The sequence below is a fragment of the Notothenia rossii genome (assembly GCF_949606895.1).
Source record: "Notothenia rossii genome assembly, chromosome: 4".
NCBI lineage: Eukaryota > Metazoa > Chordata > Actinopteri > Perciformes > Nototheniidae > Notothenia > Notothenia rossii.
In genome coordinates, this window is record NC_136902.1 from 92,957,527 (window position 1) to 92,970,559 (window position 13,033).

At 39.5% G+C, this 13,033-nt stretch overlaps 1 protein-coding gene and 1 long non-coding RNA gene across 2 annotated transcripts in view; one reads left to right on the forward strand and one right to left on the reverse strand.

Moving 5' to 3' along the window:
* The window catches only part of timm50 (translocase of inner mitochondrial membrane 50 homolog), a 32,887-nt gene extending 21,850 nt beyond the window's left edge, over positions 1-11,037 (forward strand). Inside the window, exons 8-10 of the mRNA XM_079679655.1 lie at positions 8,448-8,604; positions 9,099-9,205; positions 10,437-11,037. Coding sequence (XP_079535781.1) covers positions 8,448-8,604; positions 9,099-9,205; positions 10,437-10,532 — 360 coding nt within the window. The 3' untranslated portion in view covers positions 10,533-11,037. The remainder of the gene's footprint in view (positions 1-8,447; positions 8,605-9,098; positions 9,206-10,436) is intronic.
* Positions 10,822-12,798, reverse strand: LOC307038272. Its single transcript, XR_013807935.1, has 2 exons — positions 11,668-12,798; positions 10,822-11,527 (listed from the first exon to the last, which is right to left on the reverse strand). It is a non-coding gene; the product is annotated as an uncharacterized lncRNA (long non-coding RNA).
* Positions 12,799-13,033: the final 235 nt, after the last annotated feature.

The following is a 13,033-nucleotide window of genomic DNA, read 5'->3' on the forward strand; positions in this document are numbered from 1 at the left end:
GGTGTATATCAGTATGTAGTGTCTCTACTTTAAAGAGTCCTCTCCTGATGATGTTCAGGTGTATATCAGTATGTAGTGTCTCTACTTTAAAGAGTCCTCTCCTGCTGGTGTTAAGGTGTATATCAGTATGTAGTGTCTCTACTTTAAAGAGTCCTCTCCTGCTGATGTTCAGGTGTATATCAGTATGTAGTGTCTCTACTTTAAAGAGTCCTCTCCTGCTGATGTTCAGGTGTATATCAGTATGTAGTGTCTCTACTTTAAAGAGTCCTCTCCTGCTGATGTTCAGGTGTATATCAGTATGTAGTGTCTCTACTTTAAAGAGTCCTCTCCTGCTGGTGTTAAGGTGTATATCAGCATGTAGTGTCTCTACTTTAAAGAGTTCTCTCCTGCTGATGTTCAGGTGTATATCAGTATGTAGTGTCTCTACTTTAAAGAGTCCTCTCCTGCTGATGTTCAGGTGTATATCAGTATGTAGTGTCTCTACTTTAAAGAGTCCTCTCCTGCTGATGTTCAGTTGTATATCAGTATGTAGTGTCTCTACTTTAAAGAGTCCTCTCCTGCTGATGTTCAGGTGTATATCAGTATGTAGTGTCTCTACTTTAAAGAGTCCTCTCCTGCTGATGTTCAGGTGTATATCAGTATGTAGTGTCTCTGCTTTAAAGAGTCCTCTCCTGCTGATGTTCAGGTGTATATCAGTATGTAGTGTCTCTACTTTAAAGAGTCCTCTCCTGCTGATGTTCAGGTGTATATCAGTATGTAGTGTCTCTACTTTAAAGAGTCCTCTCCTGCTGATGTTCAGGTGTATATCAGTATGTAGTGTCTCTACTTTAAAGAGTCCTCTCCTGCTGATGTTCAGGTGTATATCAGTATTTAGTGTCTCTACTTTAAAGAGTCCTCTCCTGCTGATGTTCAGGTGTATATCAGTATGTAGTGTCTCTACTTTAAAGAGTCCTCTGCTGCTGATGTTCAGGTGTATATCAGTGTGTAGTGTCTCTACTTTAAAGAGTCCTCTCCTGCTGATGTTCAGGTGTATATCAGTATGTAGTGTCTCTACTTTAAAGAGTCCTCTCCTGCTGATGTTCAGGTGTATATCAGTATGTAGTGTCTCTACTTTAAAGAGTCCTCTCCTGCTGATGTTCAGGTGTATATCAGTATTTAGTGTCTCTACTTTAAAGAGTCCTCTCCTGCTGATGTTCAGGTGTATATCAGTATGTAGTGTCTCTACTTTAAAGAGTCCTCTGCTGCTGATGTTCAGGTGTATATCAGTGTGTAGTGTCTCTACTTTAAAGAGTCCTCTCCTGCTGATGTTCAGGTGTATATCAGTATGTAGTGTCTCTACATGTCTCCATGCTTTAATGTTCATAAAGCTCTTTGTTGTTCTCACACTGCCTGTGCTGCAGCACTTGTTTTCACCCTCTGTCTGAAACCAGAGCCCAGTCTGCTCTGATTGGTCAGCTGGACGACTCCCGATTACAAACTTTAAAAAACAAAAAAAACTTACAAAATAATGATATTTTTAGTTTAATTTATTTTTGTTACAATTAATTACATTTTTCATTTATTTGTTATTTATTTTATAATTGTACTTTATTTTCTATTTTCACCAAAAACAAATTATTTATATTTTAACAAAATCTCAAAAATACTGTTTTTATGTATAACTAAATATTTTTCGACACAAACTCCCGATTACAAACTTTTAAAAATGTAAATGAAACACCTGTAGACACCGACAGGCTGCAGAGACCCCCTGCTGTCAGCCTTCTGCCCGGACATTGATTTATCCTCTTCCTCCTCCTCTTCCTCTCAACAATAGACCCCCCTCCTCCCTCTCAGGCCTCATTAACCTTCTGCCTCTTCCTCTTATCTCACCTCCTTTCCTCCCCTCCTCACTCTTTTCTTCCCCCCCCCCTCCTCCCTCCTTCTGTCTCCCTCCAACTGTCATCTCAGTTCTTTTTTTTTTGACGGGTAGTTTTTTTAGTTTTTTTTAAAGAAGCTGTTTAACCTACTTCCCAGAGAGAGAAGACACACTTCTTCTGCTCTCATCTCCATAGCGCCAAGACAGAGGAGCAGCTGCTTAGGGAGTTATTAGTGCTCCACATGTCAGGCAGAGTTATTAACGCTGCGTGCGTCCGGAGAAAGTTAATACATGTTGTTTACATCGATGTGCATTTACTGCCGGCTGCCGCGATAATCCAGACACTCCCTAATGGCATTTTATGTCTCCCTCACGTACACAGCATTATAACTCTCCCTAACTTACGAACATTATAACTCTCCCTGACGTACGAATATTATAACTCTCCCTCACGTACAAACATTATAACTCTCCCTAACGTACGAACATTATAACTCTCCCTAACGTCCGAACATTATAACTCTCCCTCACGTACGAACATTATAACTCTCCCTAACGTACGAACATTATAACTCTCCCTAACGTACAAACATTATAACTCTGCCTAACGTACGAACATTATAACTCTGCCTCACGTACGAACATTATAACTCTGCCTCACGTTCTCCATAGTTATAATGTTCGCACGTTAGGGAGAGTTATATTGTTCGTAAGTTAGGGAGAGTTATAATGTTCGTATGTGAGGGAGAGTTATAATGTTCGTATGTGAGGGAGAGTTATAATGTTCGTAAGTTAGGGAGAGTTATATTGTTCGTACGTTAGGGAGAGTTATAATGTTCTTACGTGAGGGAGAGTTATAATGTTCGTACGTGAGGGAGAGTTATAATGTTCGTACGTGAGGGAGAGTTATAATGTTCGTACGTGAGGGAGAGTTATAATGTTCTTACGTGAGGGAGAGTTACAATGTTCGTACGTGAGGGAGAGTTACAATGTTCGTACGTGAGGGAGAGTTATAATGTTCGTACGTGAGGGAGAGTTATAACGTTCGTACGTGAGGGAGAGTTATAATGCTCGATAGTTATAATGTTCGTAAGTTAGGGAAAGTTATAATGTTCGTACGTTAGGGAGAGTTATAACGTTTGTACGTGAGGGAAAGTTATAATGTTAGTACGTGAGGGAGAGTTATAACGTTCGTACGTGAGGGAGAGTTATAATGTTCGTACGTTAGGGAGAGTTATAACGTTCGTACGTGAGGGAGAGTTATAACGTTCGTACGTGAGGGAAAGTTATAATGTTCGTACGTTAGGGAGAGTTATAACGTTCGTACGTGAGGGAGAGTTATAACGTTCGTACGTTAGGGAGAGTTATAACGTTCGTACGTGAGGGAAAGTTATAATGTTCGTACGTTAGGGAGAGTTATAATGTTCGTACGTGAGGGAGAGTTATAACGTTCGTACGTGAGGGAGAGTTATAATGTTCGTACGTTAGGGAGAGTTATAACGTTCGTACGTGAGGGAGAGTTATAACGTTCGTACGTGAGGGAGAGTTATAATGTTCGTACGTGAGGGAGAGTTATAATTTTCGTACGTGAGGGAGAGTTATAATGTTTCGTAAGTTAGGGAGAGTTATAATGTTCGTACATTGATGTGCATTTACTGAAAGTTATAAAGTTATAATGCTCCATAGTTATAATGTTATAATGCTGCGTACGTCAGGAGAAAGTTAATAAATGTTGTGGACTGCTACTTGGAGAGGTCCCAGTTCACCTCCTGCCCTGCCGTGGTGCCCTTGAGCAAGGCACCGGACACCCCCCTTCCCCCCTCACTCCCATTGCTCCCTGGACGCTGTGCAATAGCTGCCCACTGCTCCCAGTACTAGACTCCTGGTACTAGGATGGGTTAAAAGCAGAGAACACATTTCACTGTGTGCTCTGCATGTGAGACCATTAAAGAGGGGTTCATCCCTCCCACTATTATATTATTAATGATTCATGTTTGTATATACTGTATGTAAACAATGATTCTATCATTTGGATTCTAAGACCCAGCACGTGATCCACGAACAGATAAATGTCCTTTTATTCGACATAATCTGTGTCTGAGCTTTTTGAGACGGCAGCTTTTTGAGTGTCTTCTCCCCGTTGTTTCATCGTCTGCTGTCTGATATTATTATAAAAGCTGTATTAATATATAAAATAGCATTAATTCCTCCTGAGCCTCAGTGCTGACCCTCGTAAAGCGACATGCAGCCATTGTTTGCTGCCCTGCATCTGACGGCAGGCGTCTTATTGTCTGTCGTCGGGATAAGAAAACACAACGGTCGGATTAACTGTATTACTTTTTTATTATTCTGACCTGCTGTCCATGCACGGTTCATTTCCGCAGGTTTAACGGGAGATGGAGAAGGCTTCACGAGTTTCACACATACCAATAATTATACATTTGATTTGTAAAGCGCCTTTCATCGTTAAAGGAAATTCCAAAGTGCTACAAGAGGCTTAATAAAAGAAAAAAACACAAGTTTCATCAAATGCTTTTTTTTTAAATTCACTTTTTAATATATTTACAGGCTTTTTTATTCGTAACTAGCCCGATGTGTGAAGGGAATTTCAGAAAACGGCGCTATCTGATCAAAACTTCTCCCAGATTTTTTTACATATCTGTGCTTTAAATGTATTAAAACAATGAGAATAAATCAAATACAAAGGGGTTAATACTATTTAGGCAGCAAATATTTATATTTTTTGCATTGAAATGCCTCGTATGTTGGACACATTCAATGAAAAAAAAGATTACAGTCCCCCATTTATGTTTTTAATTAGTTTAATTAACTAGGACAGCATACAATGAACCAGCCAACATGTCTAAATTCAGTGCTTATATCCAGTATTGTAGATTTGCAGCTTAGTATTGATCTTTAATGAACTGTCTTTTTCTAATTTCGCTCAGAGCCACAGATGTCTCGTGCCAACACCATCACTCAGAGGCTTCTTCACATTCATTGATTCCCAAAGACAAGCAGAGGACCTGTTGTTTCTGCAATGGCAAGAGAGTTATCCGCCGTGTTGCAAAACGCATGCGTTGCACGGTGGATAACTCTCGTGTCTTCAGAACGAGAATCCGAAAGTAGAGTTACACATTCAGGGTATTTGCTCTGGTGTGTTTGGTTCTACATGACACACAGAAAGAGAAGATGAAATGTAAGAAAATGACCAAAAATTATGATATAAACTATTTTAACATAAGAATTATAGAGAAAAATTAACACTAATTATTAAAAGAAAACGAAGTACGGGATAATATGACCAAATAAATTGAGTTTAAGCGTTATTTGGATCTAAAGTGGTGCCTTTTGAAATCGTTTTTACAACCGTAATTAAGTTCAACACAAGCTTAAATTACACGTTGAGTGTTGCATAATTCGATTTTCACAACTCCTTTCCTTCATACACAGGTGTGCAGCCTTCAGGGTTCTTACGGTCATTAAAAACCTGGAAGAGTCATGGAAATTCAAAAAGCTAATTCCAGGCCCTGGAAAAGTTATGGTTAACAATATTTTCCCCAAAGTTTTGGAAAAGTCATGGAAATGTAACTAAAGTTGCATCAAATATAATTTATATTTGATCTAATTGCCGAAATAGTGATACTGTAATGATAATAAATACTGTATGGTATAATGAAACGTAAAATGGCATTTAGCTGACGAGGTGTTTTGCTGGTGAGAGATTTTAGTAGAAGCTAGTAAGCTTATTTCATTTGTTTTAAATAGGCTCCACATGTTTCCGATGCAGACCTTATTTTCCTGTTCCATGTTAAATTAAACAATTTTCAGTGGTACCTCTGAAAAAGAGTACTTTTTTTGGTCATGGAAAATGAGGTAAAGGTCCTGGAGAAGTCATTGAAAATCATTGGTGAAAAAGTGTATGAACCTGAGCCTTGCGTTGATATAACCATTTTTGCAGGATTTATGCGTTTTCTATTTAGTTTCAACCAAAATGATGTTCATTTTATGCTGGGCTGATCATTCCTACCAAATAAACAAATTATAAACGTAAATTATTTGACATTTTTGGGGACTGTAGTCATCTTTTACATTGGATGTGTCAATAGGAGGAATTTAAATGCAAAATTACAAAATATTTGCTTTCAAAAGTTTCCAAAAAGAACGTAAACCAGCCTTTTCATTTGTTTTGTTCTCCCTTTGATTTTAGTTGATTTAAAGCACCGACATCTAAAAACCCTCATGCATTTATATATATATATATATATATCTATGATAATAACAATGGAATAAAATCTGCATAAACATTCCATCAAAAACTCCATTAAGCGCGTTTAAGAATCAGCTGTGAAGAAATTGTTAATTGTTTTTCCGCTTCAATGAGATTTTATTTTTTAGACAAAATGCCCCGATCTCTTCTCAATGAATATACAAAAATAATGATGTGTGTTTGTGTTGTTATACAGACACAGGTGGAAGTCTAAACCAAAAAATATATATATATATGATTAGATCTATCATTAATAAACCCCTCCCCCTCCTTCTCTCAGATTGATGGTATGATCTAAATGGTTCGAACCAATTTGAGTGAAAACGGGGGTGCATGTGGCTAAATATCATTATTATACAAGTGTGTGTTTGCAGACACTTCAGTTTAGCATTACACACACACACACACACACACACACACACACACACACACACACACACACACACACTCTTAAGGAAGACAGATGCCCTTTATTCATTGGCTGGGTGAAGGATGGATGAATGTCTCCGCTGGGGTTTACACACTCACTCACTCTCACACACGCACAGCAGTTTTTTCTGGGGGGGGGGGGCTGGGCACCAGATGAGCGTGGTGGTAGAGGCAGCGTCCCTCTCCATCTGTCACACACACACACACACACACACACACACACACACACACACACACACACACACACACACACACACACACACACACACACACACACACTCATAGTCACCAGCTGGAGCCACCAGAGAAAGTGTGTTTTTAATTTAAATATTAAGTATCATTAGGATAATAAAGTTGTGTTTTTGATTAGACCATAAAAAGGTCAACAGTGCCTTATGTTGGGGAGGAGGTGTGTGTGTGTGTGTGGGGGGGGGGGTAATTTACATTTTATTAAGTGTTTTTTTATTTGTGTGTCACATCCCACATCACATTAAGTCTCTGAATTATTTAAACACTCTACTTTTTGTTCTAAATGCTAGCTAGCTGAAACTATATGTTTATATAGTTTATATTTTGTACGCCAGTATATTGTATTTTGCGTTATTGAAAGAGCCTGGGACTTGAGATATACTTTGCTTTCGCTTGAAATGTTAAAGAAATCCTATGATTCTTCAATATTACATTTATTTAACGCTTTTCTAAATCGTCAATGATACTTAACAAAGAAAAACGCCAAAACAAGCATAAAGACAAACAAACATACTTGAATTATGCATTATTTATTCATTTTGTTATTCTACAGTATTTTTGTTTTGTAGTTATTTGTTAATGTAACCCAATTTGTGTTCTTTGAAATTGAAAAGGATATCACATTGTGTTTGTTACTTTCGTTGCAGCTCTACATGTCTTAAGTGTAATTTGGCTTGGCTTCCTATTTATGGACATGCTTTTATTTTGAAGGAGAGGTAGCGCTGTTGACAGGAAGTTGTTGTTGCTATGGAAACAACGTGACGGGGATTAACGGAGAAAAGTAATATCTACATATAAAGACGGAGAAAGTAAACAATAACGTTTATGGTTAAGTGTTAGCACCCCCCGAAGAGGCACAAGCTCTTACGTTGATATTGGAGATTTCAATAAATTCAATTTGAAAAAAAAACGGGGGAAAAACAAACAAAACGAATACTTCGAATAACGAAATTGAAACCCGAATAGTACTCCAACGAACGAATATTCGGGTGCAGCCCTAATGTCCACCCTACTTTTATAATCTTCTAATCATAAATCTAATCTCCAGAAGCTAAATGCTAACGTTATGCTATAAAGGAACTACAGCCGAGTCCAGCAGCACGACTTCAACGTCACGCCAACTTCAGATCCATATTCAAACACACAGATTCTAAATGGTACGAGTTGAAGCGTTTGTTTGAACAGTCTGCAGGAGGCAGGTACTTGCTTTCAAGCAGAACAGAAACTAACTTAGAGGAGTGTTTACGTGTTCGGCGTAATGACGTACAACGACCTCCACAACTTCTGTAGTCCTATTCAGCCACTTGGTAACAACCATCGTTTTTCAGACACGTCAACTCTTCAGAGATCACCAGTGGGGTCACTGCTGATGGATTTAATGTCCTAGAACAAAACGTGACCCGTCTCTTCAATGGGTCTCAACCACAGACCTTATTTCAGATATTTTCCTAAATCCTATGGAGAGATCCCATTGGCTCTGAGACGAGGGAACAGGAAGTGGAGAAATGCTGACTCACTTCCTGGTTTTAGGACTCGTCACTGGGACACCACTCTATTTACTGTGAGGATTGACTGGAGAACAAAGGATGCTTCAGTCTGACTTTATTGAATAGCTAACGATGTGTTTTTCTGTCCCTGCAGGACGTGTCGTATCTGAACCGAGACACCAGCAAGGTGATCGTGGTGGACTGTAAGAGGGAAGCCTTCCGCCTGCAGCCTTTCAACGGCATGGCTCTGAAGAAATGGGACGGAAACTCAGAGGATCGAACGCTGTACGACCTCGCCAACTTCCTCAAGAGTAAGAAGACCATAAGATTCAAACGTTTTTTTTGTCATATGCACAAAGCTTCAGTGTAGAAATGGCAATGAAATTCTTCTGACCTGAGCTCCTCAAACAAAGCATAAAAAGACAAGGCATTGTACAATCAAATTTAAAAGACAAGAAATAAACATTAAAAAATGTCAATAGCAATACAAAAAATGGTTAAATTACAAATTTACAGCAGGATATTATTATTATATATATACATAAGTATTATTAATGCTATTTTATTTCTATTTGAGACGTTTACATTCTGGAATTTTTATTTCTACTCCTTTTATTTCTCTAATGTGCAATGCTTTGTCTTATGCTTCAGCAACGCAAACAAATCTCAAATTGTGATCAATAAAGTACTTATCTTATTATTTGTACAGATTAAACTGTGCTATTAAGTGAGCTGCATCTCGCCTCAGAAAGAGAAGGAATAATCCTATTTTCTAAATGTATTTTTGTTGTTGTTTCTCCTGCAGCTATTGCTCTGAGTGGCGTGGATGATGTTCGCTCGGTGTTGGAAAACTACGCTCTGGAGGACGACCCCATCGACGCTTTCAAACGCAGACAGGCCCAGCTGGCACAGGTAAGAAGTTTATAATGTTGAAGTGTAAATGCTGTAAAAGCTAGTGTTGGGCTATAAAGGAACTACAGTACGGTCACATGACTTCACGTCCCCACCGCTAAGCTAAAGGAGGCTAATGTTGGGCTATAAAGGAACTGCAGCACGGTCACATGACTTCACGTCCCCACCGCTAAGCTAAAGGAGGCTAATGTTGGGCTATAAAGGAACTACAGCACGGTCACATGACTTAACGTCTCCACCGCTAAGCTAAAGGAGGCTAATGTTGGGCTATAAAGGAACTACAGCACGGTCACATGACTTCACGTCACCACCGCTAAGCTAAAGGAGGCTAATGTTGGGCTCTAAAGGAACTACAGCACGGTCACATGACTTCACGTCACCACCGCTAAGCTAAAGGTGGCTAATGTTGGGCTATAAAGGAACTACAGCACGGTCACATGACTTCACGTGACCACCGCTAAGCTAAAGTTGGCAAATGTTGGGCTATAAAGGAACTACAGCACGGTCACATGACTTCACCTCACCACCGCTAAGCTAAAGGAGGCTAATGTTGGACTATAAAGGAACTACAGCACGGTCAAATGACTTCACGTGACCACCGCTAAGCTAAAGGAAGCTAATGTTGGGCTATAAAGGAACTACAGCACGGTCACATGACTTCACGTCTCCACCGCTAAGCTAAAGGAGGCTAATGTTGGGCTATAAAGGAACTACAGCACGGTCACATGACTTCACGTGACCACCGCTAAGCTAAAGTTGGCTAATGTTGGGCTATAAAGGAACTACAGCACGGTCACATGACTTCACCTCACCACCGCTAAGCTAAAGGAGGCTAATGTTGGACTATAAAGGAACTACAGCACGGTCAAATGACTTCACGTGACCACCGCTAAGCTAAAGGAAGCTAATGTTGGGCTATAAAGGAACTACAGCACGGTAACACGACTTCATGTCACCACCGCTAAGCTAAAGGTGGCTAATGTTGGGCTATAAAGGAACTACAGCACGGTCACATGACTTCACGTCACCATCGCTAAGCTAGAGGAGGCTAATGTCGGGCGTAATGATGTTTAGTCCGATTTAGACACTTATTAGCAACTGTCTATTGAGATTTTGACTTCCAAACAAGGGAACAGGAAGTGGTAAACATCGCACCACTGTGTCTTTGAGTCTGAAATGTTTATTTGTATATAATAAACTAACTTTAATCTCCTCTCTCTTTTTTTCTCAGGAGGAGGAGCAGCGTTTAGCGGAGCTCGCCCAGCAGAAGAAACAGGGCCTCTCCCTCGGATCCATCGCCTCACGGTTCTGGCGCTCCAAACCGTAGTGAGCCCCGCCCCCTTTTCACACTTCCGCCAATCAGAGCCCGGCTTCTGCTCCGAAGGGGGAGGGGCCACAGATGAAGGGGAGGCGGAGACTGGAACAATGGACCGCTCTCTGCTCCAATAAGAGACGTACTTCCTGTTCTTTTGGAGGCGGGCTTCGGCCTCCCGTTTTGGTGTCACCTGATGAAGCTGCTGAATGGTTTAAAAAAAAAAGAGAGAGAAAGAGAGACAGGTTTCCAGGTCAGAATGATGAACTCTGTTGCGGTTTTAGAGGCTGGTCTGAGATCAGTGCCGCTATCGCTACTCCGGCTCTGCTCAGCCCACCGTGCCCGCAGGATCTGACCTGAGATCAGCTGCAAGATGTTTATTTAATTTTATTTTCTATTCCTCTGTGAGTGAGTGTGTGTGTGTGTGTGTGTGTGTGTGAGTATGTGTGAGTGTGTGTCCAATGGGCTGCTGGAGGTAAATAATGAATATTGTTTATAAGAAATAAAAGATAAACAGTAAGTAGTGCAAGAGTTTATTCAATATGTTCGGCGGCAGAATGAAGATGCTATCGGCAGCTGAGCAATTTATCTATTTTTGTTAAAGGGTCTGTTTTTTATTCATTTTTTTGTCTACATATTCCCCCAAAAAGACTCTGTGCTGTGTCTCCATTCAGATCAGGAAACAGCATGATCTACAATGTGAACACCTGCCCAGTGTGTGAACTACAATCACCACAATAGCCGCTGCTAGCTTGCTAGCTAGCAACGTTATCATTTGTGGCAACGAAAAAAATCTTTACAGACGGATAAATTAACCATGGCTTCTTTCCCACATCAGTATAGTGGAACGTAACTTAAATAGTGAACAAATAAACACATTTTATTTGTAGAGTGCTGTGTTTAACGGAGCAGTCTCTGCTAGTTACGTAGCTATCGTTACGTAGCTTTCTTTACCTAGCTATCGTTGCGTAGCTTCGGTTATGTAGCTTCTGTTACATAGCTTTCTTTACCTAGCTATCGTTGCGTAGCTTCGGTTGCGTAGCTTCGGTTGCGTAGCTTCGGTTGCGTAGCTTCGGTTACATAGCTTTCTTTACCTAGCTATCGTTGCGTAGCTTCGGTTGCGTAGCTTCGGTTACATAACTTTCTTTACCTAGCTATCGTTGTGTAGCTTCGGTTACGTAGCTTTCTTTACCTAGCTTCCGTTACTTGGCATCAGTAACGTAGCTAGTTAGGTAGCTTGAGTTACGTAGCCAAGATGGGCGGTCATGGGTCAAGAAATGTCCAGCGTTTGGCATCGTTATCTGCATCCTCACATTGGTTCCTAAAGAAGATTAATATCTTTAAAAACACAAATATATATATACTTAAATAAAAAACAAATATGGGCAAAAATGTCCAAACAGCTGCTCACTCTAGTTTTTAAACAAGGAAACAAGAGGAGTGAGTAGGTTTGATTGGGACTACTTTCTGCGGCAGATTAATCCGCATTTATGGAAATCCGTTTTCAACCTAAATGCCAGAACGAATATCTAAAAAACTCAGATTATATTAGAAAATAATTTGAAAGGCTTGAAACGAATACATTTTTTATGGTGGAAGGAAAAAGATGTCCGTCTAAAACAACTCCTACTTGTTCTACATGTTACTGGTGAGGATTGATGTCTCTAATAAGACAAGTTTATCCCTAAATGGTTAAATAAATGCCTAAAACAGCTGATACATTTAGTATAACATTTTTTTTTAAAGGAGGAAAATTGTGCTTTTTGTTGGGACTACTTTCATCGGCGGATTAATCCACGTTTGTTGCTGTATTAAGTATTTATGACGGTGTGTGTGGGGGTTTAAATTAAACTAAAGTGTGTGTTTATGGTAACTAAAGAACAAACCTGTTTCGGAGAAGTTTTCCTCTAAATATACAATATTTGTTTTGTTTTTTTACTATAAATGTTTTTAATAATCCTACATATTTGCGTCCTTTTCTCCCCAAACGTTTTATGCTCAGCTGCCGTTCTTTTTGGTGTGTGTATTGAAAGATTGTGTGACTCATGTTGATGTGAATTCACCATCGACGTCCTCAATAAAGCGGAGAAACCAACACGTTGTTATTGCTTTATTTACTCTGCTTTTAATAATGTGTTTTCCTCTGGAGGGTTTTTTACACCACGTTGTAAATGTGGCCGTCTTTGCTCCACAGGATCGATTTCATATATTATGAATTGCTTACTTCACTTTTTCCACTTGTGTTTACAACCCTTTAAAAGCTGCATTTGTTTAGGAAGCAAAAAACAAGCGGGATAAAATCATGTTTAATAAATAACTCATTTAAATCTGCTTTTCCGGAGTAATTCGACTAAGATTCATTATATTTATAATCGTACAAGTAGTAGAAGGAGACAAACGTAAAAGTGCTTTTTATTGAACTTTTTTTTACTTTTTGCAGAAAAAAAGCGAAATTTAATTTGTAGTTTTTGAGAAGATAAAGAATCGGTTTGTGGTGAGATGTTCTTCTGTCGATT